The sequence below is a fragment of the Plectropomus leopardus genome, chromosome 15 (assembly GCF_026936395.1).
Source record: "Plectropomus leopardus strain MGB_pleo_1.0 chromosome 15, ASM2693639v1, whole genome shotgun sequence".
Classification (NCBI taxonomy): domain Eukaryota; kingdom Metazoa; phylum Chordata; class Actinopteri; order Perciformes; family Serranidae; genus Plectropomus; species Plectropomus leopardus.
In genome coordinates this window covers 5,046,256-5,073,362 of record NC_142190.1, presented here as the reverse complement: position 1 = coordinate 5,073,362, position 27,107 = coordinate 5,046,256, and the positions used below count along the sequence as shown (strand labels likewise).

The 27,107-nt window shown below is 40.1% G+C and overlaps 1 protein-coding gene across 1 annotated transcript; it reads right to left on the bottom strand.

The window, feature by feature from the left end:
- Positions 1 to 26,804, bottom strand: dact3a (dishevelled-binding antagonist of beta-catenin 3a). The gene is made up of 3 exons (XM_042499115.2): positions 25,834 to 26,804; positions 5,293 to 5,422; positions 1 to 3,662 (listed from the first exon to the last, which is right to left on the bottom strand). Exons 1-3 carry the CDS (start codon positions 26,122 to 26,124, stop codon positions 1,996 to 1,998), a joined length of 2,088 nt encoding a protein of 695 aa, XP_042355049.1. The 5' UTR covers positions 26,125 to 26,804; the 3' UTR covers positions 1 to 1,995.
- Between the last annotated feature and the right edge of the window lie 303 nt (positions 26,805 to 27,107).

Genomic DNA, 27,107 nt, shown 5'->3' with positions numbered 1-27,107 from the left:
TGGCAGTAGTTGTAGCATTTATTGTTTTAGTAAAAACAGCCTTAACTATGCAAAGTCAGTAAATCACAATAAAGTATTTCACTACAGCTCCATCCACTCTTCTTCTTCTTCTGTGCTGCTGGTGTCAGTTAAGAGAGGAATACTGGCAGCATTACTCTTAAACAAGCCAACGTTCCCATTGAGAGCTCTTAACTTTCCACTTTAATCCCTCCTCTCTCTGTCACCTCCCCCACTCCCCGTCTGCCATACTTTTCAATCAGTCAACACATCACTAAACAGCATCACTAACACCAGGGCTGCTGACTGGTATGTGAGTGTGGGTATTTGAGTTTTTTGGGTTTTTTTTGTTTGGTCTGCCGAGCAACATTAACATGGGCTGGCCATTTGGTAACACAAAGATGCACTGAGCAGAAACCTCTATTACCAATAATAATAATAATAATTACAATAATAATTATAATAATAATAATAATAATAATAATAATAATACACATATTATTTTGGTATTTTTAAAACAAACACTTTAATTTCATATTATACATTTTGTCAAACACATTTCATACAAAAAGAAGCTAATAGTTGGCTAGTGCACTTTACATGATAATACTGTCAAATGCTCAAAGTGACATTGTAACATTACATTCTTTGGGCAGGCACTATTTTATTAGTTTGCAAGTAGCCTACTATTACCATTAAAACAGTAGAAACTGTAATTTGCTACTCAACATTTTAAATCATGTCTTTTGAGAATACTCGACTCTGTGAGACATTTGATCTCTTCAAAACTTTTAAAAGACAATTTAAATCTTGCTACTGCGGTATCTAGCTGGTTTATGACTGCTGCTACAGTGAAAGATTCACAGTCTTCTTTTCGGCCGAAAGTTGGTTCTTTCTACAGTGAGATTTACTATCTCAACCACAAATACCAGACAAAATGCACTTTGTACTGTAACAATCCTCTCCTTCACAACGACTCTTTTATGTACTGTGGTCACATTTCTCCATGTCTGACATATAAATTTACTTCCAGCCACAATATTTAAAAGCTGTGTTTGTGAAGAAAAACATGCAGGAAGCATTAACTTTTGGTTGTCTTGAGTTATCCTCCTATTTTATTACATTATGACTGAACAATTCAATAACAAGATATGCATCATTTCAGCAACAAAGGAGGTTTTTACAGTCCAGTATGAGGAAACTGTGGCCTATCATAGCATTGTAAGCTTTCAACAATGAGTTTCTAATGTGCTTGTGTGTAATTGTTGAAGGATTTGCATAAGAAACCAGTTTGGGACACTTGTTTTTTCAAGGACAGGTATCTGCACATAGAAAAGTGTTGGTTATACTATTGATAAAATCTCACAAATGTTCAGCCAGTCATGGATTTTTCAGTTTGAAGCAAAATATGTATATAGTTAAGACAGTTTGGTGAATAAGACTTGGGAACACTCGTGCCAACAAGCCTCACAAAAAAAGCAAGGAGAGTTTAGGATGAGAATACAAAAATAAACTCACAAGAGGCCCAATGTCCCTTAAAATTGAATATATTAGGGATTAATCTGTGCCTGGCCAGAACTTAAAATCACCAAATACAGTTTACTGTGACCTAAAAGACAATGCCAGCAGGGACTATGATATACTCTATCAGTGGGTGTGGACATGTTGACGGTTGGGGATATTTAGGGGCCAATGTGGCCAAAAATGGTACCCTTTGACAAAACATTAGTCATCCATATAAGGACTTTTAGTACAATGTAACACTTAATGTACAGTTTTACATCTCATTTTTGAAACAAAAAGGCTTGTATGGTGATGGCCATTTCCTTCATTGCTCATTAAGGCTGACCTAAAACAATACGATCAATTCAGTCAGCCAAATTAATAGAACTTTTATGTACAAATGGATTTTTAAATCCACTGTTGTTTGTGGTCCATCGTTCGACAAAGTCCAAAGCTCTGCAGCTCGTGTTGTTTTCGTTGGGCCAGTATTCCACTTTATACGGTCGTCATCACTTTCAGTGAACCAGTGCGGAATCGCAGGATCTTCTTCTTAAGGGCATGCGAGGCCTTAATCTTGACAAAAGCCTTGGGTTGTAGAGGTGCCCCAGGTGGGGCAGGAGGTGACGGGAGGGCAAGTTGAGGGGGTAGCTGCTGGGGCCAAACCAGACCACCACTCTCATCTGAATCACTGGACAAAGAGCTGGAATCTGGTGAGTCAGCCTCACTCATGCTTGACTCAGACTCACCCTGACGTGGGTGAGGGTAGTCCTCACCTGGCTGACAGAGTGGCACTTGGTCCCTCTCTAACTGGTACTCCATGTGCTGGTGATGGTGGGAGTGGTGATGGTGTGGGTAGGCATATGATACATGCGTAGGGCGAGGTTTGCGTGTGCGTCTTGAACAGTGGTCCCTTTGGTTTGAAGCTGAAGATCCTTGCATTGGTGCCTGCATGGGTGGCTGGTCAGCCTCGTCTTGGCTGAGCTCCTGGGTAGACTGCCAGCGCCGGCAGCTACCACTTCCTTGCTGCTGTTTCTTGCTCTTGGATTGACTACTGCGACTGCCCCTTCCACCGCTTCCACTTCCTCCACCATCCCTCTCTACTGTATTGTACTTGCGTTCTGGAGCCCTTTGCAGGCTGTTTTCTGACTGAGACCTACATGCCTTCTTCCCTGGCTTCCTGCTGGCACCATTTCGGTCTTCACTGGAGCGACACTTCTTTGGACCCCCTCTGGATTTGGAGGATTGGATCTGAGAAGCTGTGGGCTGCTGCTCTTGATGATGATGATGATGATGATGATGGTGGCCTCTTTCTGGAGAATATGTGCTTCGGTTGGGTTTGGGTGCTCCAGAACCCTTGTTGGGGTTGGAGTGCGGATGGGCATAAGCTCTAGTGGAGGCTCGGCAAGGCTGAGCTGGAATATACTCTGCATTTACCAGCTGCTCATCAGGCGAAAATGGTTGGTGAGGCTTTGATGAAGCTGGAGGAGAAGGATAGTTGTGGAAATGTTGGGGTGAATCAGGCTCGCTATTGCTGGAATCTGGTTGAACTTGCAGAACTCGGCAAGGTGGATAGTCCAGCAATGTTGAACGGGAGTTGTTAATCATGGCAGCTTGCCTGGGCCTGTGATAAAGCCCTTGTTGATGCTGGATACTTTGCTGGAGATTGTGGACGTATGGGGGTGGAATTTCCTCAGTAAACCCTGAGCCAAGGTAGGGCTCCTGATCAAGGTTATGGCAAGCCTGTGGAGCAGTTCCCTCCGAACATTGGGATGGAGTAGAGATCTCTTGAATGGAAACCTGTTTTGGTAATTGATGCTCTTCCTTGCGGCATAAACTACTCTGCCTCACCACACTAACAGCTCGGGCATCATGTGACAGGCTGGTGCGAGGCTTTGAGGGGCGCGTGGGTAGAGCTCGGCGTTGGATCAATCCAACTATATAGGTCTCAACTTTTTGGGCTTGTTTATGATCTTCCTGACTGGGGTCGACATCTTTCATCTCCCCCAAAGCATCGGTAGCCGTGGTGCATCTCGCTGGGTCTGACAGCCATGTTTCTCCTGTCTCTGTCTCCCCTGTCCCTTCAGGTGCTGAGAAGGAACGAGGGACCAAAGGGTGGTAATTTGATTCAGTAGATCCATTTTTCTTGGCTGCAAGAACCTCTCCTGACAAACAGAGCAAAGACAAAGAAAGTGTTCAGAATCATTCTTACTATAACCAACATTTTTCACACTCTTGATATACAAAACCATTCTGGGCCAACAAACCCTCACCATACCAAACTGAGGGCAAAGGCTGTGCATTAATGTAACACTTATCATTACTTTGTATATTATACAGTACAGTGTGGGTGTATTAACAAGAGAGTCAGGTGTTTTTAGCTTAATGAGAAAGGTGTTTGTGCTGACAAATAGTGATTTGCATTTGGAAAGGAGGATATGCTCTTCACAGCTAAAAGAACCACATCTTTGAAAAAGACACTTTGTCATTGCTACTAAATACCCAAACAAAAGGGGTCAAACAAAAGACATACTTTTAATAAGGGAACTGGGGGCTGAGTCCTGTGTGAAACCAAAAGTCAGCATTGCGTTTTCTCAATTTACACACCTACACTGGCTGTTCTGCAGTGTTCCAACGCATGCCTTTGAAAAGTAATAAGTAGATTTTGTATATAACCCATGTGATCGTGCAGGCTTGGATCAAATTACCAGTATGGAGTAAAGAGGGAAGTAGTATAAAGAGCACAAGTCTGGGTATTGGTTGGGGTGGTGGACAGGGCAAACAAACCCAGGGCTTTCCCCCAGGAGACTGGTGAACTTTGAGTTGTAATAAGGTATGGCGTTATATTACGAACCTAACTTTACATTAAGTATGTAATGTTTCTTTTCGTAAACTTAACAAATCTTTACTTTCCTAAACCTAACCTACATAAATTAACTGTAAGTACATAACTTTACATTAAGTATGTAATGTGACGATGCCCAACTAAGATTGTTGTCATAAACCTAACATAACTGGTAGGGGCGCTTATTCATGAGGCCCTAATTCATAAGATATCATACACATCGTTGAGAATGAGCTTATCTGCATGCATTGACCTAAATAACACTGTGTTGCTATTTTAAAATAAAATCACAAAGGGACATAAATGCAGTAACATATGATAATATGCAACACTGCACTACATAAATATTTTTTTTGTTATTTTCCAACCAAATTTCCCCCAGACTAGTCACTTGCTACACAGGAGCAACTCATTTTCTTTCAGTAAACTCAAACACACATTTCTAGCCATTTGTGGGCTTACCAGACACAAATGTAGTTTAATTATGGTCATGTATAACCAGCACCATGAGATTACTGCCTCTGTGGTGCAACAGACAGCACTGTTTGTCATTTTAAATCCCTACGTGCTCCGATTTGTGTCTCAGCTGCTTTATAAACATGAAGTATGGGCTTAGATGTGGTGAGACTTCGGTGATGGAGGATGCCAAGCGGCCGAGGACTTGTAATAGACTCGTCTGCTTGATGTTTGTTTGCCAGACACCAAACTGCATCCTTAATGACCTTGGTGTCTACGGCGGGGAGAAAAGAGTCATCGCTCTTGATAATGACTGTGAGTCACACCGTGCAACTAGAGCGCACAATAGTGATTGCTCCCTTCATGCAGTATGGAGCTCATCCAGACTTTTAAATGAAGTCAACAAAGTAATGAGTGATTAATCCACCACGGCACTGGAGGAGATGCGCTTAGTGGGATTATGTGTTTGGGAGAAGCAGAGTTGATTATTTTACCTGCAGTGAGGTGGCTGTCCTCTAGATCAGCAGGGGAATCTGCTGATTGGACCTCAGTGTTCACCTTCAGCTCTGCCACCTGCTGTTCTAAAGACGCCTTTATACCCCAGGGCGTACACTGGAGACTGCTCTGCAAGAGAGAGAGACAGAGCCAGAGTCAAGAGATTGTACTTAGATGAGAAAAACTCTCAAAAGCACGATCACGGCACCCTGCTGAGTGTGCACAGCGAAGAGAAACACATGACCTCTAATTTTCTGCATTCAGTCCATTGCTCCGTGCTTCAACACTTCACCACACACTCTGTTCTGTGGTATCACACCATTACTGTTTTCCAAAGTGTGAAGAACAACATTTCAACTTCCAGGGGGAATAGTCATTTGCTCATCTGCTGTGTAGTTTTGGCTGCACAAAGTCCACTTTTATCTACCATCTTTACTTCCATGAAAGCTGCTCACAATTTCAATTTTGTTTAACATTATATGCAAATGTTGCTTCCTATACATAAGGGGATGGATGCTTTGCCTTTAAAGTACATTACACTAATGTGTTGGCATGCAGTCTAATGAGTGTATTATTTTGTGAAGTGCACTTTGGAGGTGTATATATATATATATATATATATATATAATGTGTGTTGTAATAGTGTCCTCTCTACAGATATTTTTGGTGTTACTATGCATGTTGTGTGCACTAACTGCCTTTTTGAAGTGTGCCATGGAGCTTTGTGTGTGTATATTGCCGAGTACTTTATCATAATTCTATCACTTAAAAAAAAAAAAAAATGCGTTAAGTTGTTTTATATATATTTGAAGGTCTGTCTCGGCATTTTATTTTGTCTGATGAAGCATTTGAAGCTTGAAACGTCACTTTGGTGGTAATTTAATTAAACATTTAAGGGAGCATAAGCTATTTCAATTTCAGTTCAATTAAAGACTTTATTAAGGACACAGCTCATGGCTGTTGCTTACCCAGACACCAAACAGACATCAAAAAACTAGTAACAGGACACTTCTAGCTTTGATTTTGACAAAACGTAAGGTATATTTACCGAGATGATGCATCATTTTCAGTTGTGGCAACAAAAGCAGGTATTTTTAACGGAACATTGGGATATTTCCAGCTGTGATTTTAACCACAAAACAAACAACTAAACAAACTAGACATGTTTGGACATTTTCAGCCTTGATTTTGGCAAAAAAAGATGTTGCAAAATTTCCAGCCAAATTTGAGGCAACAGAAACAGATATTTGTGATGAAATGTCAAGACATTTTCATCAATCTTTGTGGCAAAAAACAAACATACAAAAAGAGTTGGCCATTGTTTTTTGTGTTGCAGGCACAGGCATCGTGAGGCAACTCAACAGTCAGCCTTCGTTGCCTATGGTTCTTCGATGTCTTTTTGGTGTGTCTGGGCAGGTAATGTGGGTTTCTTTCAATTTTGGTCCTAGTCTCTTCATTTGGACAAAGTTACACCCACACACATAACTGCAACATGACAAATATGTGAATACACTTAACACACTCATTCGTTTGCAGCGTTAACGTCGACTCCCCGTTCCTCTCCCAGGATGAGTTAGAGACTCAAAGAGCAACAGCCTTCACATTCACAGACAGCTATGGCCACAAGCACTTATTATCAAAACACTGGAACAATAACACGCCGTCCACCCCTCCCCAGACACACACACGCACACACACTGAGTCTAAACCACCCAGATATAAGCTAAAAGGATGGGAACAAAATCTGTTACGTAGGAGTTGAAGCTGTCTAAACAGTGCAGGAAGACATAGAGGAGAAATTAACATCACTAAAGAGAAATAGACACACTATAATAATACTTTTCAGTGACTTAACTAAAAAAATCCTTACCACCCATTAAATAAAAACAACTTTTGTCAACAGTTAGGGAGAAAAAGACATCAGATTACTCCTGAGACAGCTGATTCACGTGTTTAACCAAATCCACATGTTTCACAGTTGAGATGCCTCTATAAATTCACGAACCTGCAGAAAATCAATCAAATGTAAGCCTCTGAATAACTAATATAATCTATTCCATAGCACCAAAAGATCTGTTGTAAAACAATGATGATCAATGGAATAAAAGTGTAAAACTTTGTTTTATAGTGCAGATACTATTTGTCAAAAATGACAGACCTCAGGAATCCCTGTCGTGTTACTGCAGGAGATAAAAAGATCCGAAACTAAAGGTTACATACTCAGTGGGGGAAACGTCTGCTGTGCTTCTGTTTTCCATAGAGGGGTCATCTATTAAACTCTGTCATGCAAACCAGAGCTACGAAGATGCCAAAACACAGAGACAATGAGAAGAAGTATTCTTTCCTCTTCTCGTTTTCCCTCACAGACACACACTAAGACAGCAACAGCTGTATGTCAAGACATGAGAGGACAGCCAGCTGCAGTTAGTTAGGATCTTTCCATCATCTATTCACCACAATTTTAGTCAAAACACAAAATATCAGCTGGTGCAGTTTAGTTTAACTCACCTTATTCAAAACAAGTGACAGGTGCTACACTTTCATAAAAATATTCCTATATTTAACAAGTTGCTGCATCATTTTCATTCATCTTTTTGGCAAAAAAGCAGGTATTTTTAACAAAACGTCATAACATTTCCAGCTGTCTTTTTTTTGGCAAATATAAGGGCATATTTAACAAGATGACGCATCTATTTCAGCCGTGGTTGTAGCAACAAAAGCAAGTATTTTTAACAGGATATTCGGGAATTTTCAGCTGTGTTTTTAGCGAAAAAAAAGCAAACTAACAGAAAAAAAGAAACCCCAACAAAACAGCTAACAAAAAGAAATGTTGATTTAGCGAGACGTTGGGACATTTCCCGCCTTGATTTTGGAAAAAAGAGATATTGCAACCAATCCAGTCGTGTTTTTTGCAACAGAAAATTGACATTTTTGACAGTAGTGGTTTTAGTAGAAATAATACATTCCAACTGACCAACCAAACAAAAAAAACTGTCACTTTTAACAAGATGTTGGAACATTTCTAGCCCTGCTTCTGGCCAAAAATATGTTGCAACATGCCAATACAACCAGGTATTTTTAACAAAACATCGGAACATTTCCAGCTGTGTTTTTTGGCAAAAATAGGGGTATAATTAACAACATTTTGAGGGGGCAACAAAACCAGGTATTTTTAATGGGATGTTCTGACATTTTTAGCTTTGTTTTTAGCAAAAAACATACAAACAAACTTCAAACGGTTACTTTAAAAATGATGTCGCCACATTTCCAGTTGTTTTTTTTTTTCTCCCAAGTATTTTTAATGAGAAGTTGTGGCATTTCCACAAATGTTATTGGCAAGAAAACAAACAAATAAATAAAAACAAAACAAAAAAACAAAAATATTTCTAATGAGACGGGACATTTTCAGTTGTGTTTATGGCAACCAAACCAGGTATTTTAAGCCATTTAGGTTTTTTTTGTGTCTAAACCTAACTACAACAGTGTTGTCAAAGCATAAATTTTTAAATTGAAACATTAAAAAAAAAGGGAAAGCCACATGTGAAACATACAAATTTAAGGTGGTTTGCAGAAATGTCCGATGCCAACATTTATTCTGGTGATTGTGTTGCTCTGCTTAAACCAACCTGTCCCATCATCATCATCAGAGTGTGAGAAAAGGGCAGAGAGAGAGATGACTAGCACTTACTCACTGTGAAGTTTTTGGAAAGTTTTGCACCACTGTTGAGACAAGAAGTGGGAGCTTCAATTTTGTTTTTGTAAGACTAGTTTTTGTGGTATAATGTAATGTGAGACATAATAATATCCTCTGGGAGGAAAATGTACCAGCTGAACCAAAAGAACCAAATGCCACACATTAGGAGCCTTACACAAACACAGTTCAGACTGTGCCTGCACAGACCGTCTGCTTTGTTTCACATAGAGCAAACTGAGCAGACAGGTATCACAAAATAACAGCCTGCACGGTTATAAATAAATAGATCATATCTACTAATATGTTAAAAAGTCTTGGCATTCCTTCTTTTTTTCCTGTATTCTGTAATCACATCTGGCTGTTCACTTCAAAACTGAATAACTGTGTCTGTGGGAAAGTTCCACTAAATAGTGGAGGCTTAAGACGCCAAGCCAAATTTTAGATCTAATCCAATTTTCCAAACACCTTTGAGACCAGAAAAGAAATTATTTTGCACAAGCAAATTATAAGACTGCATAATGAGAACGTACATACTGAGAGTCAGTCTCATGTTGCTTTGGTTTCCTGATGCTTTTGTAAATAAGCTTACAATGTTGACTTGTGATTAGCCATCAGCATTATCTTGAGAGTGAGAAAAAAAAAAGCTGGCTAAGTGGTAAGACCTTTTTACTAATACTGAACTAGGCGTGATGGGACGTTCAAAAAAGTCCATGAAATAATGTTTTGACATACGCTAGCAAGGACAGCTTTTCCTGTTTTAGTGGACATGACGGAGGTGTATAATGAGAGGAAATCACTGCACGGCAGAGGTGTCTCAAAGACCTTAAATCTCAAGTCTAAATAGCCTGGAATGGGGACTTAAAAATATAATAATTCTGTAACACGTTTCCAGTGTATATTTATGACAATAAGCAATAAATATAGCTGTCTCCTTAGCTTTTTTTCTTTTTCTCTTGACATTTCCCTCTAACTTTTTAGAAATAATTTTCTAACTCTACTAATTTCTTGCATTTTGTGGAACATTTCTTTCCAAATTGCTCATTGCCTTTCTTCCCCATGCTTTTGAAAGAAATTGCACAAATTTGCTCAGAGTTCAAAGGTTTCAAAACTTGTTAAAGTTGCCTGAAAGCAACAAAAGGAAAGTGACGTCACTCCTGGTTTCAAAGGGTTTAATAATAATATATAGGTAAATAACTATAACAGATGTACTTAAATCAATCATGAAGTCATATTATTAATAACGGGAACTCAAATGTTGTTAGAAGAAAGTGGGTCTTAGGACCGAATTTAAAGTGGGGAAGGAGGGCAGAGCTGACAGTCAGGGTAAACTGTTCCCAGCCTGGAAACAGCAATGGAAAACACTCTGTCACCATCTGGACTTTGACTGTACTCACTGGTCAGAGGACTTTAGGGAAATTTAATGCAGAATCAGAACTGACACCCAGATTATTGTACAGAGATGTCAGAGGCCCAACAAAACTGGCTCAACACTGGTGGAGTCTGTGAGAACAATGATGAGGACCTCTGTCTTTCTCTCATTAATCTGGAGGAAATGTTGGGTCACTCAGCATTTGGCAACTGAAAAGAAACTAAAGATTATGAGCTTTCCTTTTTTAAGATGTAGACTTGTGTGTCATCAGCATAGCAATGATAAGGGATTCTGAATTTTCCTAAAACTAGGGCTGTAAAGGGTGTAACGGTCCAGAAAAGTCACAGTTCGTTTCATTACCTGGTTAGGGACTCAGTTTATTGCGACTTCGGTACAGTGGAAAGAAAAACGTGTAAGGATACATTTCTTTTTTAAAATTTTGAACAGGCAGTGGTTCAAGCGTCAAAAACGAACAAAATCCTCTTGTTACGGACTGAGGTAACATTTTGTCCACTGACAGTTTGTTTAAACTATTTTCAATTTGTCACATTTAAAACATCTCTGCATGTGTCGGACAGCAAACAAACACTTTCCCAAAAAGAAAAAAAATCTTATCAACGGGCGTCAAAATGTTTGATTGAAAGGCATCTTACGAAAAACAAGCTATTTTCAGGATTTAACGCGGTTAGAACTTGAGCCTTGAATATATTTGCTTCCCATGTCGTCGTGTCTTTAGGATTTTAAGGCTTAAGTAAGTCATGTCTCACAGCAGTCAAGTCCAAATCAAGGCTCAGTTCATGATTTCTGCAAGAAAAAATTCGGACTTGAGTCTGTACCTTAAGTTTAATGTCCCGCTGCAGACAGTGTTGTAGTACTCGAGATCAGTCTTAAGACCACTTTTTGAAGGCGTCAGTCTCGTCTCGTAATTGGCCGCATTTTCATTCGTTTTTTGGACTCAGACAATGACTTCAGGGTTTTTCAAGACCAAAACTGTGGATTTTGGGTTCTAAAAATGTTTTTGAGAATGGTACAATGCAACCAATGAAATGTTTCAGTGATGTTTTTAATGGCAAGTTTTCTTTTAGTTTCCAGAATGTTCCTCTTAAATTTAGGGTAACATTCTCTACAAACAATTTTTTACATTAAATTTTTATTTAAAATGGTCTCTAATCTCAGGTCTAAATAACATGTTGCTTTGAAAACGGTCTTCCTCTGTTCTTATGTAACATTGTGGGAACGTTTTATAAAAAATCTGTCACCTCTTAACATCACCAAAACATCCTCAAAATGTTGCTGTTATATCTTTATGCTGTAGTCAGCATTAAAGCTTATAGAGACATTATTTGAAATGATAAACATCCTTAAAATGTTCTTTGAAAATTAGATTAAAATGTTTTCTTTAAAACTTTATTACAAATCGTAGGTAACGTTAGTCAGTGTTGTGAGAATGTTCCCTGCTAGCTGGGATGTCAGTAAGTTCCCTGTGGGAAAAAAGACTAAAGAGTTAAATATAAAAGGTTAAGTTGATTTCATGCATGGCATTCATGGTACAATTAAACACAAACACACACATACACGTACACAGTGTATGGCAAAGGCGAATGAAGAGGAATCTTCTTCACTTTTCTGTGTGTGTTTTGGGGAATTTGGATATTTCAGAACAATTTAAGGAGTGCCTCTGGTTCGCATGTTCCACATTTTATTGGAAGTGTGTCATGTAGCGTGGGACTCACTGATCCGGTCTTGGTCTTGACTTGGTCACAACCCTTAAAGACTTGTTGTCTCTGTCTCAATACACTCTTTGTCTCGGTCGTGTCTCAGTCTTGGTGGTCTTAACAATAACACTGTCTCCATATAACGCCAGTTATAAAAAATAGCGCTGTCTCTTATTTGTTTTAAATTGTTTAGACATACATAGCATCGACTTCTTTGTGAAGATGTTTTTATTGTATGTTTCCTTGCTAGCTGATGGTCTACTATAAAGCCAGTGGTCTATTATAGGGACACATGGGACATTTTGGTGTTTATGTTTTGTCATTTTTATGGCTGAGTTCATCAATGGGCCAGTCTCCAAACACCTGCTTAATTAAATTGAGGCATTCAGAACACACAGTGAATTGAACTGGAGAGATTACATCTTTGTTTTTTCTAACAATTACATCATCAACTTCAGAAAAATGGTGATTCAAGTAGATATTACAGCATAAACTAAACAAAGCAACCCTTTCTACAGGTGTTTTTCCTCTTCAAAATCTTATCTCAGAATAATTTCGCCTGCTTCTCATCATAAGCATCTTTAAGTTGTAGCAATCTAATAAATGTCTTTTTTTCAGATTTCACATAAAGAATCGTAACTGCACATAGAAGAATTTCCACACTATGCCGCCCTCTCCTTGAAGATTCAAACCGTTAACTGACTTAGTCTGTGTGTCACAAGACTCCTCAACACATGCACTCTTAGCATTCTGCGTGTGTGTGTGTGTGTACATGCCTGTGCATGCAAAATTAAGCTGGGCTTATGTCAGGCATGCACTTTATAAAAAGGGGTTGTGTGTGGGTTTAAGCAGCTACTTATGTGAGACCACTCTGGCTCAATGGCTGCTTGTTTCCCTCATGTGAGTGCACGCTTACACACACTTTGCATTGACAGACACACAGTCATGCATGAACGCACACACTCATGCACGCACACACATACACACCTTCAGTGCTATTGACGCCTCGGGCTGTAAAGTTGACAGTTAAGTGGCTCCACAGAGGTCAAACTCTAGAGTATTGCGTCCCAGATAACTAAAACTACAGTCTAGTTGACTTGAGCTAATAGGCTACATGACTTCAAGAAAGTAAAGCTTTGCAAGGATGCAAATTTGTGTGCAGAGTTTGCAATTTTTTCTGTCATCCCTTCAAAAAGTGTGTTTTTTCCCAAAACACTTTCTTCAGAGTTGGTCTGATAACTTGACAAGATTAATATTTACTCTGGCTTGATGCTCCTGCAATAATATGCAACCACGGCTTGACATGAACAACACTTAATGCATTCATTACACTGACACTGCTGACATATAACACCTGAAACTACGTCCGTCAGCTTTACACACAGACCGAATATAATGTGCATTCCACAAACTGCAGCTCTCTCTTTTCACAGGAATGCATTTGTCAACAGTGTGCTTATACTGGCAACAAATTTGATTTTCTCTGCACAGTAAAATGTGATTACACAGTGCCTGGCAAAGATAGATGCATTTTGAGAGCGAGATCAACCATGACATTTTGATTTGGAGCAGGCTACTATTAATTAGGAATGTAAGGGTGAGATGATTTTGCAAAAGTTGCTTTAATATTTTGCATGAAACCTGACTTTTCATTTACATGGACAAGGATTAGGGCGTGGCACAGAGATGTGCTCTACTGAGCTCTCCCCAGACATTAAATTTGAAATGTAAATCGAGACATGCGTTCGTTTGAAACATGAGCCCAGATGAATAGATAAACTGTGCGAGTGTGTGTGTGTGTGTTGGTGGGTGGCTGGGTGTGGGGGTAGGAATGCTTTTTGAGAAGGCTGTCTCAATGAAAGGTCATTTCACAGTGGCGGACTTGCAGTTATGCAGCGTTTGTGTTTGTGCTGATAAGCAGGCACCTTGAATATAAGACTCCGAAACTAAAAATATTTAAGAAATGTTTGGAAGCAACTGCTGTCACCATGACAACAAAGAGGCAAAGGATGGAGAGGCAAAAGATTGGGATGAAAAAGGAGAAAGAGTCTCCCTTCTACGGTAAGGGGATTAGAGAGAGAAAGGAAGAGAAGGAGAAAACATATGAGGTGGACAGAAACAGGAAACATGGATTGATGGGATAATGTTTCAAATAAGTAAAAACAAACACAGACTGACTGAAAACAAAGAGTCCTCTCGCAGTCTCCCAGACCCCAAGATGTAGACTGCCTCTCTTTTAAACTATTCGACCCCATTTAACTATGAAAGCACAAGATCTTCACGTCATCTGTCTGACTTTTAATCACGCACATAAACAAGAGATACACCCACAGTGTGCACACAATTTAATAACCGTGCATTTCAAGATTAAGGTGATTAGGTCTGTTTGGTTTTATAAACCGACCACATGAACCACAGTTTGATGGTTGTCTGGCAGGACGAGGGTGAGGAGAAGTGCCTTGTTTCTGGTCCAAAGCCAACGGGAAAGAGAAAAAAGAGCTAGATGACAAGGATGGAGAAGCGATACAAAATCAAGGTTGTGTCGCAGGGCCAACAAGGAGGCTGGACAACCTTAAACCACAAAGTTTGTCCACCCGAAAATCAGTTGGTCAGGCTTGTGGGACATTTTTGGCAGGCTCATGAGGCGCTGGGCAGGGCGCACCTGGCTGGCATCTGACTGCACCGCCTGGCTCATGAAAATAAAGTGTCCTCTTGTGCACACAGTACGGCAACTCCAGCCCGTTTTCCTTCCGAAGTCATCAAATATTGCCAGTTTGTCAGTGATTTTGGCATCAGACACCAAAAGCCATCTTTCCCGGCGGATTGATACACTACCAGGTGGTGTCAGTTTGTGAAGAGGCCAGATTGAACCTTTCGCATGATATGTCTCCGCTGGGCTGGACAGCACCAGGAGCAGCAGCATGATGCACAGACAGCCTGCATCTTCTGATAACCGGAGGAAATCTGTCGCAGCCGTATGATTCGCCACTGGACGGTGACAAGTTGAAATGCTGTCAGTGCTAATGTTATATAAGAGCTGGAAGGTGCCTAAAGGGTTGAGGTTTGGTGGTTGGGTCTAACAAACATCTTATGAATGTGGAGCCAAACCAGGATGTTTTTCTCTAAACCTAACCATGTGCTTTTGTTAACATCCCGGTGTTGTTTGTGGCATCTTCATTGTCAACAGCAGATGCAGGAGGATACACAGAGTGTAATATGTCAACAAGAAAGTTCGCTGAAAGCAACGTTATGTGACAAGTTGGGATCGACTTGTAGAGGTAAAGAAATAAACACTCTGTGAAGAAAAAGTGCTGACACTTTCTAAAGCCATTCAGTGTCAACATTTCCACATATGCTGTTGTGCACATTTACATATCCAGTATGAAAAGAGGAAATTGCATGAGCCTCAGTGCATGAGAGTTCGCAGGCCTGGTAAAAACCGTGTTGTACAACAACTGCAGGAGGATGCAGATTGCAGAGAAAAAGATGTTGCAAGCAAAGCACTGTTGCACTGACCACGTCAATGAATCGACAGAGGTAAAGGTAAAGGTAGGCTACAATCGAACTACACTACGATCGCATTATTTAACGTCACTACCACAATAAGACTGCAAAGCCCTTTTTCACCATTTTCCTGTTTTAAGATTATTTGGGTGGGCCCAAAACCATAGCTCGTTGATGCACTATACTAAGCATAACCACTCCCCCAACGATGTAGCAGTATAAAAACGAGAAGCATCATTAGCATAGTCCCACGATTGGGCGTGGCCTCCGCTCCTCCAGCGGACATGCCCCCAGTGTTTCAGATCAGAGAATACTGTGCTTTTTTTCGTGATTTTGAGGCCATACTTTTTCTTTTGGTCATTCAAATTTGGTCAGGTATTTAACAACACATCTTTCTGTGATATGAAAAACTCAGAACACATTTTAATTATCACTTTACACGGACTTTAAAGACAATTCAAGCTTCAAAGTTTGCGAGTGAGGTATTCACTGACATATTTTATGTCGTGGAGCAAAATAATAAAGTCTCCTAAGACAGTGTTAACCACAGACCTTATTTCAGGCATCTAACCAAAAAAATCATTTAAAAAAACATTGACTTTGACAGAAGGGAATCGGAGGTGCTGAAATGCTTACTGATTTCTGGGTTTTAGGACTCATTTTTCGCACTCTATTTGGCTGACATATTGCAACTCCCTATCCAATTTTCTGTTAATTAAACAAAAAGAAGGAATATGAATTTATGTCCACAAAATGTTCTTTTACTTGTTGACATTAAATGAAATATTAATGCCATACAAACTCATTTAACAGATTGTTCTTGATCAGATCAGTGCACATGGACCGGCTGAAAGCTCATGTTCAGAGTCAGCCTGGATTGTTTGCAGTGGACTGCTGGACTTTGTTTAAACCAGATGTGAAGGAACCCCAACACTGGGCCAAATATGGTTCTCTGTTCCCTGTATTATATCATCAGATGGCAAACAACCATGGAAATTAAACATCCATGGGTCCAGCTCAGGTTTCACACCGAGGTTAAGGAGACAGACAGCAGCTGTTGTTGTGCCCTAACCAGCCACATGCATTTAAACTGGAACAGTGGCATAACGTAGTTAGGACGGGCCCCAATGTTCAATCTCATGATGGGCCCTACTGACAGATTTTGTGCCCAAACAAGCTACACTTTACCACATCATCATATGATAAAATAAAGACTTGACATTGGACAATATTATCATACCCAACAATTATTACTGCATGTGTATATATGACAAGAATACCAAAAAAACAAGAAATTATTTATTTTTTTGATGGTTTATGTAGAAATTAGCATACAATTTTGTAATCGATTGCTACAGACTGTTTTAAAAAGAAAAAGAAAACCATGGCACAGATGGTTTTTGCCCTTTTTGGTGACATAAATGGCACCCTTTTCATCCCATGGGCCCCGTTGCCTGCACTGTCAATATTTACGCCCCTGAACTGGAACTACTGCAGCACGTAAAGAGAACTTTGTGAGCAGATACCAAGCTGTGAATGAAGCCACTAAGGTCCAAAAATGTCATATAAGCTTAAAAATAATTTTACTTAAGTGTGGCAAAGATACTATTCAATGGCACTGAGCTGCTAAACTAACATATCAAAATCCTCAGCTCACATTTTCATGCCCCAGTCTCCCCAAAAAAAGCTCAGTTTTTAGACCTTAGTATTTCCAAACTCTGCACACGCCCCTGGCTGTGAAGGCCGTGCATCTGCTGCCAGCTGCAAAGCTCAGGACAGATCCTGCCCAGGAGCCATTCAGTGACTGCTGTGAGTTTATTACAGTCAGATGGACCTATTTAAGAGATGGTTCCTTCCTCTATCCACTGAAATGAGTTGATCCCTTCTTGGAAGAAAATATTGATTACCACAGGAAATCTCCTACAGTGTGCTGGAGAGATAATGGTCGTTTGGTTTCACTTGATTAAAGCCAGACAGCGAACATGTACTGGGGCTTACTGTCAGATGTATTGATCCTGCGACCTTTTCCATCAGAACATGCATGGATTTAATTTCACTGCGACATTTATGTGCTTTTTCAAATCTTGTATATTCTGTATTATATTTGCTACTTTGTTACTGGATGTTTACATTAGTACCCGACATGTTTACTTGAAGAAGTCGGTTTACATAGTTAACACACTCTGGGTAAACTGTGCTCAATAAGGAATGTGTCTGAGCAATAACACAGAGTTCTGCTTAACCCAGGCAATGGTGTGTGCCGACCCATTTGCAAGCAGTTTGTATGCTGGAGCCCGAGTGATGCTGGATTTTTGGGGCTGATACTGATACTGAAACTGGGAGGTAAAAACTTCCTAAACTGATATATTAGCCGATATTAAATCTATGTGCAATTATGCAATACAGATCAATCAGTCAAATTGTATTTAGATAGCACCTCTAAACTAATCAAATGCAATTCAACTGTTCAACAGTTTGACTGAAATAAGCAAAGATGGATCTTAAAAAATGGATCTTATTAAATAGAAGAAGTATAAACCGTAAAATTGTAATAGTAACACACTACATAAAAGCCAAACTAAAAAGGTTTTTTGTATATGTTTAGAAGTATCAATACTTCCAGCTCCTCTCAGAGGCAGGCTCTTCCAGCATTTTGGAGCATAGCGGCTAAAAGTAACCCCTTAGATATGGTTATCAAATACTTGTGACAAAGATATGTAATGGAGGCAGGATATTTTTATTACATTTTAACATAAAAAAATGTATTTTAAAAAATAAATGACATTGGTGGACTGACACAGTAAACTTCATTGGGAATTTGATAACTTGAAGTTACTCTAGGAATATTTTTTTCTGCATTATGTTCTTTTAAAAATGAACTTTTCATATCGTGCATATCAGACAACATATCCGCTGATACCTCTGCAGAGGGCCAAGATCAGCTTGTAAAATCAGCAGACCGATATATCAGTCGGGCTCTGCTATTCTCCATGTTTCAGTGTGGCTTATCTGTTTTGCTAAGTTTCCTCACTTCTCTTTATTTTCCTTTAGCGCCGCAAACCAACCATAGCAAGAGTAACTTATCCCCCAGGGTGTTTTATCTGTCTTGCTTGTAAATTTGCCATTTCTCAGTGGATTGCATTGTTTCTATCTTTTACCTTTAGCCTTTTTTAGAACTTCTAACAGCATTTTGAGAATGGTTTGTCATTAAAGCTTTCAACAGTTTTATTTTCTTAAAGGTACATTTTGGTGGTGATGATGAGATATAGGGTAGGCTCTGTGATTACCGCATCCTGGCTTGCATTTCCTCCCTCGACACCCCTGAAGCTGCACAGCTGTGCCTTAAAGTAACCAAGTGGTAGTTTTTGTTTTGGAGACCTCACAAGTGAGCTCAGTGAAGACCCCCCAGCCCCATCTCTCGACCCCACTGAGAGCCCAAACAGCTACAGACAAGCTACTGTGTTTGCCCAACACAGCGAGGTGCGAAACGTAAGTAAAACACATCCATTACAGTTGAGAATGTTTGTGTTGGCTTCGGTGACAAGTTGGTCACACACAGCTGCAAAGGTCTCCACTGGAGACTTACTGTATGTTGGGGGACAGCACAAACACACACACTGTAAACACATAGACCGTCGTATCAAATGCACTCAGCCCAGGAAAACCACAGTGCTACACTGCTGGCCTCTGGGGGAGTTGGAGGATTGATGCCTTGCTCATGGGCAATTAGACAGCAGCTAAACTAGATGGCACTCAGCTTGTGGTGTTCAAAGTGCCAGCAGCAATGTTACTCGCTAGAAGTCATGACCTGATAACTCAAGATAATCCACAGACCTTGCTTCAAGCCAGGGGCATTTCTAGGATTTGAGGACATTGGGGGCTTAGCTCGGACCTTTGTAGGGGGTGGTCAAAGAGGATCCTCTTTTTTGATAAACAAGCTCTATTTTGTTTCTTTTTTATGCACTCTGGCATCTTATTTACCCTGGAAAACTTTGGGTTTTTTTCATGTATTAAAATTATTGTTGGATTTTCACATTTCTGATGATGCTTGTACACATCATGTGGGACATAAGCTTCATGCATTTTCCAAAAGTCACTCAGAGAGGATCAAGAAAAAATATTTGTAGCTTTGGGGTGGGTCAAAAAAAAAAAAAGATTAAAAAAGCACCACTGAAAGCCATTAATGTTTACCTTATGCATCAGTATGAGCCTCTTGTCTACGACTTGATGCACTCTTGCTTCTGCACAGTGATACAGTTGTCGAGTGTAATTTGGTGGAAAGAAAATAGTTCCTACATGAAACTGCTTACAACGAGGTCTGCGGGTTATCGTGAGTAGTCGGGTCATTATTTCAGGAAAGAGACTATGCTGTTGAGTTTTCAAACGTCACCAGTCACACTAATGACTTTGGTTTCAGATCACATTACTGCGCTGACATGATAAACTTCTGGATCAACATAACTCAGGGCTCTGATATGATTATCCTTGTTGATATTTGACTATGCAGAGCACACACACAGACACACACAGACACACAGACACACAGACACACACACACACACACACACACACACACACACACACACACACACACACACACACACACACACACAGTTTGGAGTCCACACTGAAGGTCGTGCTGGCTGCCCAGCTGCTGTCAGCTGTCACATGGCTGTCAGCAGCTCCTGCTGAGGAAAACATACACATACTCTCTCTCATACACACACGCACAAACATGCATTCTTTCTCTGCATGACTCTGTTTCTCCTGCATCACAGGCAGACAGGAGGTTTTTCTCTTTGCCCCTTGACCTCTTTTTCCATCTCATCCACACACATGAATACCCAGTTATGCTGGTGGTGAATAAAGAATATCAAAGTTAGCATATATGAACCTTCAGATAGAAGCGACATGTTTCAGCTGGTTTGAAAGGTGCCAAATTATGTGTCACTTGAAACTCTCAGACAAGCTGTTGGATCACACCAACAAGGGGATAAAAGCAATGCATCAGTACAGCTCATATACTGCAGATAAAGTGGCCACATATGTGCCAAAAATGTGCTCCAGAAAAATCTGATTATTTACATTTGAGCATGATCCTATGATGATGGCAGCCACATGCCCTCAGAACAACACTGATGAATACTGATTGCGATCATTAAAATTATGGAAAGAGAAACATCTTTGACTGGCATATTTCAGAGCAGATACTGATGGGACCAAAATGAGCAGACTGAAATTAAGTATGCAGATAGAATCGAGAAAGCAGCTCTGACAGAAGAGATGATTCAATACACTGCTTTTGGGAATGAAATACAAGTAGGGCTTGAGAATTCTTTGTAATTTATCTACCTTATTCAGAAACAAATGATGGACAAGAGGACATCTATATACCCCCTTTCCACCAAACTTAGTGCTTGTACACTAGTCTCTTAAACATTGAAAAAGAACTTAAAATAGGCTTTAGAGTCCTTTCCCCTTGCCAGTAGACTAGCGCCGTGCACACGTCTCTGCAGCAGATGAGTGTGCTTTTCTCTGTTTTTCAATGGTGCGTCATGTTTGACGTTATGGACAGACTAAAAAAAAGTTTAATAAACAGTTAAAAGCGGTATGGAGGCTAGCGAAAATGTTACGTGGCTTCCATTTTTTTTTAATATCTCTTGGTCTTTCTTTCAAGCTTAGTGAAGACTCATTTGGAACGATGTTTGAGCACTACTTGGGCGGAGATGGACCGTATTTTGTGGTGGTGCATCATTGCATCTCTCCAGTAAAGGGGCTAAAAATTAGTGTGTTCACCCGGGTGTTGTCTTCACTGCTGATCGGAGCTGGGGCTAAAAGTAGGCCATAGACTTCTTTCCCATTGCAGTAGATTAGCACTGTGTACATCGCTCTGCAGCAGACAAGCAAACCTTTCAGTTTTTTTGTTTTTTTTTTTTACTGGTGTCACATTTGACATTACAGGCAGGCCGGAAACAGTTTAGTAAACAGTAAAAAGCAGCATGGAGGCCATATTTAGTCTCTCTTTCAAACTCCGTGTTGACTAATTTGGAACAATGTTTGAGCGCTGGTTGGTTGGAGAGCGATGGTATTTTGTGGTGGCGTGTGATGGCATCCATCTGGTAAAGGGCATAAAATTACTTAATTTACCCGTGTGTTGTAATTCCATAACTGCCAATTAGAGTCAGAACCAATAAATACCTGTGATAACTGACGTGTGAATGCCAATTGTAACCTTTTCCATTACATACAAAAGCCAGATGTTAGCAGCCAGTGGAAAAAAAGGCTTTGAAATTCACCAATGGAAACACAACAGTTGATGAAATTCACTGATGACTTGCAACAATCACAGGGAGAATACGCTGAGGAGGCACAGCAGGACCTGTGAAATACAAAGCATCACCATCAACAGATCTAAAGCAGAAAATAGCTTTAGAAATAAAAGGATAAAGGATCCACAGTCATGGCTGAGGATTTGAAGCTGGCGTTGGAGTGCCTTGGAAACCACAGAGGGTCTCAGAGGGAGCATAACACCCTGATGACCAGACCCTGTTCCAGACTGTGTGACTGTGGCTACTTATAACATTTATGACTAAGTAGATAGGTTTTAAAACTCTGAATGATTTTATCAGGCTGCAGTGACTCCCTGCTGGTTGCCTGGCAACCTCACAGTTGCAACAAGGCTACAGTCTTGTCATTGTGCCCAGCAGCTGGTCACCAAAAAATAATTACTGCACATAACTGGATTTTTTCATTTCAGTTTGCTTACAGACTGCACAAACAAGATGCAACATGCTTATCAGTGGGATTTAGAGGTGATGGTATCTGCATTTTTTCTCTCTAGACAAAGTCCAAGCTGTTTCCCCCTGCTTCTAGTCTTTCGGCTAAACTAGATGCCTCTTGGAACTAGTCCATACAAGTTAAACTATTCCTTTGAATCAATATTTTCATAGTTTTACAAACATACTATTTATTTGCAGTAGATGTACTAAAAAAAATGTTGTAGGTGAAAATTGACAGTTCTGTATATAAAGAAACTTCACAAAAACTGTTCACTATCTGAAAATGTTAATTGTAGCCTGGAACCTGAAACCTCCCCCCAAAAAACAAATTTTTACTTATCTGCTGCAAGGCCACGTATACAGCTCTGGTCTACTGACAATGGGAAAAAACTTGATAGCCTATTTTTAGCAGGTTTACCTGTGTTTAAAAAAACTATGAAAACACACTAATTTGAATGGACATGGGGCAATATTTTGCTAAAAGTATCAAAACTCTAAATGTTTGATACATTTACATGTTTCAGCAACCAATGCTGTGAAAAGAATCAGCCTGCCTGTCACGACTACTAACTGTGAAGGTTTTCTTAATTCTCAGAGACGCTGCCTGATTACACAAAAATATGATACAGGATGAGATGAATGGCTGGAAAAGTAAAAAGCTTGGAGCTAAAAATGTACATTAAAAGTACTCAAATCTTATCAAAGGGTTATGTTCTTTTGTTACAAATCATTCCCTCTCAATAAATATCCAGGTGATAACAGTAAGGGGTCACTCTCAAGCTTATGTCTTTAAGATTCGAGTGTCGTTTTTCAGAATGTGAAATATGCTGCAATTGACTGGTGGTGTCCTTGAGTCCTCACGGAGGGAATTCCTAACATTTTACCCTGAAGCCATGCACACACTTTTAATGTCACTGAATCAGATATCCTGTGTCATGGTTTAAGAATTAAACTGTGTCTATATAAAAGGGTGGAGAAAGATAGATGAGTGGGTGAATTACTCACAAGCACCAGTTTCCCTGAACAACTTACTTACAGTTCTTTCTTAGTACTTTATACTTTGTTATACTCCACTGGGCATAAAATTTACAACTGGGAGTTTTTTTTCCTTCTTTAGACGAATGAAAAGTCCTAAAATAGATCCGGCTCATTGTTTTTCTCTACAGCAAGCATCTGTATTGCTGCTATAGTTTCTATATTTTGGAACTTCTTGGTGTCTACCAGAATGCAGGCTTATGTCTCGGGCTCACCCAAATACGTCAAAGCTTCTATCACTGTATGATAATTGACGTCAAAATCAGTGTCTGAATGCTTTGTTTTCCCAAATAGCCTTTAAATTAAGATATAGTGGTTCAACATTATTCATTATGCATCAACATTATTTATTTTCAGTTACTCTCAGACGAGGACATTTAAGATTAATGATAGTTTTGTGACAGACTCTCTTCCATCTGATGTCAGTCACCAGTGTGCGACCTGCATGCTAAAAAAGTGGCTAATTGTTATTTTTGGTGACTTTGTCTCTCATTTACCCCCAAAACTTTAGGCTTCAATTAATCGCAGATACTTTAAACATGTTCTGGTTGCATGTCATCACATATTGCTTCTTCAGTGGACTTTGGCATCTACATATTACGCTCTAGGTATTTTCGTGCATCTGTAATGCTGCAACCAATGCCAGGATGTCCACAAAAGCACATGGTTCGGATTAGGCAAAATAATAATGTAGTTAGATTTGGAAAAGAAAAATCATGGTTTGACTCAACATTCATACAGGAAGCAAACACCTGGCTCCCAGGTGAAAGTCCAGGGTCTGTCCAGTGGCGTATCATACGGGTGTGACAGGTTCCATCTGGCTGGCATATTGTACTGCCATTAAAGGAGGCTTTTGGCGTTGGTGTTTGATGCCGAAATCATTGACAAAACTGTAGTGTTTGACCACTTTTGATTGCAAACAGGCTGATATTTCTTACTGAAGCTTTGATACCCAAAAACCAGTATTCGGGGCAGCCCTCGTCATATCCAAATCAAAGTTTAAAACATTGTGGTGCACTGATGATTACTTTGTCAAGAGTCAGACTAAATCCATCTTGTCTCATGTGGACAGTCTCACATTTCTCACTGTCACAGTCACTTTGACGGGGTCAGTTCATCTATTTATCCACTACATCCTTTATCAGGAGCACATTTTTTTCATTGGACAAAGCTGATTTTCTGCAGGAAGGTTTCTTAGATAATAGCAGTTTCTTGCCTTTGACACAACTTTGTTAATTTCAGAAAGTCCACACAGGATGAAAAATTGCAAGGACAGATCCTGAGCGGAAGTGTCATGGCTCTTTAAAATGTGGAATATATGGAAACACTGACACAAGCTGCTAATGTACTTGTCTTTCCTCTGCAACATAGTTTCATTTATAGTGTATATTCTGTACCAGCAGAATTTAAAAAACATGCACACATTTGTTACATTTCCATTTTTGTAGTTTCATACTTGAATGTCTGTTTCAATGTCTCAAACTTCTACAATTTTACTGATATTATGTTGTAATTCTGGCAACGATATACCACTAAATGTTACATATTTCCCTGCGAACTTTCATCCTGAGGCCTGTTTTATATTCTGAAGCATCATCTGCTGAGGACATTAAGCAGATGCAGGTAACGTAGCTGCCATGAAATAGTTTTGTTTTTTTCCCCCCTTCCTACCAAAGCACAGAAAAACAAATCATCTGAAAACACTGATGTTGATTTTGGAATCTGCATCAAAGAGTTCCCAAATGGTTCGATGCAATCTAGCCCAAATCTGGAGGAGTGAGGGCGTCTACATGAAAAGTAACGACCTCAGCTTTTATTCAGAGTGATAATTTATCCAAGGGAAAGAGATGTCTGGATAATCCATTGTCTACAGCATGGAATGAGTAAAGTAATAAAGCTCCCCCCAAATTTGCCCTTAAATGGTAACGTGTGACTTAAGGGGCCCTCCTGACATTGCGTTTTCATATCTGCACACTGAGGTCAATGACAGGCTTCTTTTAATTTCCACATACACTCAGTGCTCGGTAATCTAATCCAGTAGTTACCACAGAGGGGTTCAGGGACCTCCAGGGTTCAAATAGGAGACTAGGAGCAGGAAAATGTTCCAAAAAAGGCACATTTAATCCTAAAAAAATCAGCCTATAAAGTAAATGTATATGATCCAAACACTTCCCCCACTGTGCACACCTCTCTAGCTACAGCAGACTCATGGGCCAGATCCCATCAGACACCAAAAAAAGCTTCTGATAAGACCTTATCAAGTTGTGCCCTTTGGGGGGGCCTTTATATGCAAAATTTTCTAAACACACTCCTTGGCGCTCATTATACTGCGCTTAAGTTACCGTTACATTTCAAATGCTGCTATACAAACTCTCATTTACATCAACAGCCTCGCAGATCGTCGATTATACCAAAACAATCATCATAAGAAAAGCAGAACTTACAGTTTGGAGCCCGAAGCTGTAGTCCTCCGACGCGTCGCCGTTTGGTGCGTCCAGGGCGCAGCGTGCAGACCGCAGAGCTCCCCAAGGCGGACGCCCCGGAGCCGGAGAGTCCCCGAGGCAAAGAGCGCTCAACACCCGGCATTCCTGCCTCTGTTTGAGCAACTCCAGCTCACACAAGCCGGCCAGGCTGGCCTCCAGCCGCTCCTTATTCCGACTGCGCTCCGCTTTCATGGGCAGGGAGAACGCTGGGAACATGACTCCAAAAGAACCCGGTAGCTTTTGCAAAGACATCCTCGCCTCCAGTTTTTTACCTCCTCTTCCCAACAAATGGAGGTTAAATAAATCCGCTCAAGCCTGGAGTCACTCTTCTTCTTCTTCTTCTGTGGATCCGCGCAGAGGAGCGGCAGCGGCTGGAGGTTTCAGCTGCTGAACTCACCGCTGTCGGACTCGGACCCATTCCCCTCCTCTGCGAGCTCCGCTGCGTCGTCTCACAGACAGCTGCTGGTGGAGCCTATGAAGACACGCAGCCTTTTGTTGTCAGACACCCACAACTCACTGAGGCCAGACTCCATCAATAGACTCATTCTACCATTCAAATAGATTCTCAGGTTAATTAAGTAATTATCAAAAATAAAATGTATCTAGCCTATCGCCCTATTACGTCTTAAAAGAGCTATACATTGACATGTAAAAGAAAACATACACAGTAGTGTGTTTACGGTGATAATGACTGACATTCTTCACTGTGATTCATCACAAGTATTAAACCCTTTGAAACCGGAGGTTTTTAAAATTTTTTTCAAAAACACGGGGAGATGGCAACATCAACTTAACAAGACATGGGCCAAAAATTGGCAAAAAATAGTAAAAAAAAAAAAAAAAAGGTACAACTACATGAAAATAAAGAAATAAATGATGAAATAAGTACTTAGATACTTTTCTATAATCCTCCCCTCTTTTTAAAAAATATTTTTGGGGTATTTTTTTGGTCACCCAGTACTATTTTTTTTCACTTTTGGGGACATCTCTTGCCAAGTTGGTTTTCCTTTCTTTTTCCCCCCATATTTTCAAAATAATTCAAACCAATCTGCTTAGGCTTCAAAGGGTCAAAACACTTGATGTCGATCCAGGTTTCAAAGGGTTAAGTATCAAAAATAAAGCTACAATTTTCAATTTTGGCTACTGTCTCCACAGACTCACATGGCAACATGAAAAGCACAAGTATATGGACTATACATACAGAACATATGCCTTTTGTAGATATTCTACACCTA

Bases quoted from the DNA above. Each gene is read 5' to 3' on its own strand.
- dact3a (XM_042499115.2), bottom strand. From the start codon at position 26,124: ATGTCTTTGCAAAAGCTACCGGGTTCTTTTGGAGTCATGTTCCCAGCG. The intron at 5,423-25,833 runs GTAAGTTCTGCT...TCTCTCTTGCAG, and splicing joins ACAGCTTCGGGCTCCAAACT to AGCAGTCTCCAGTGTACGCC. The intron at 3,663-5,292 runs GTAAAATAATCA...TCTGTTTGTCAG, and splicing joins GGACAGCCACCTCACTGCAG to GAGAGGTTCTTGCAGCCAAG.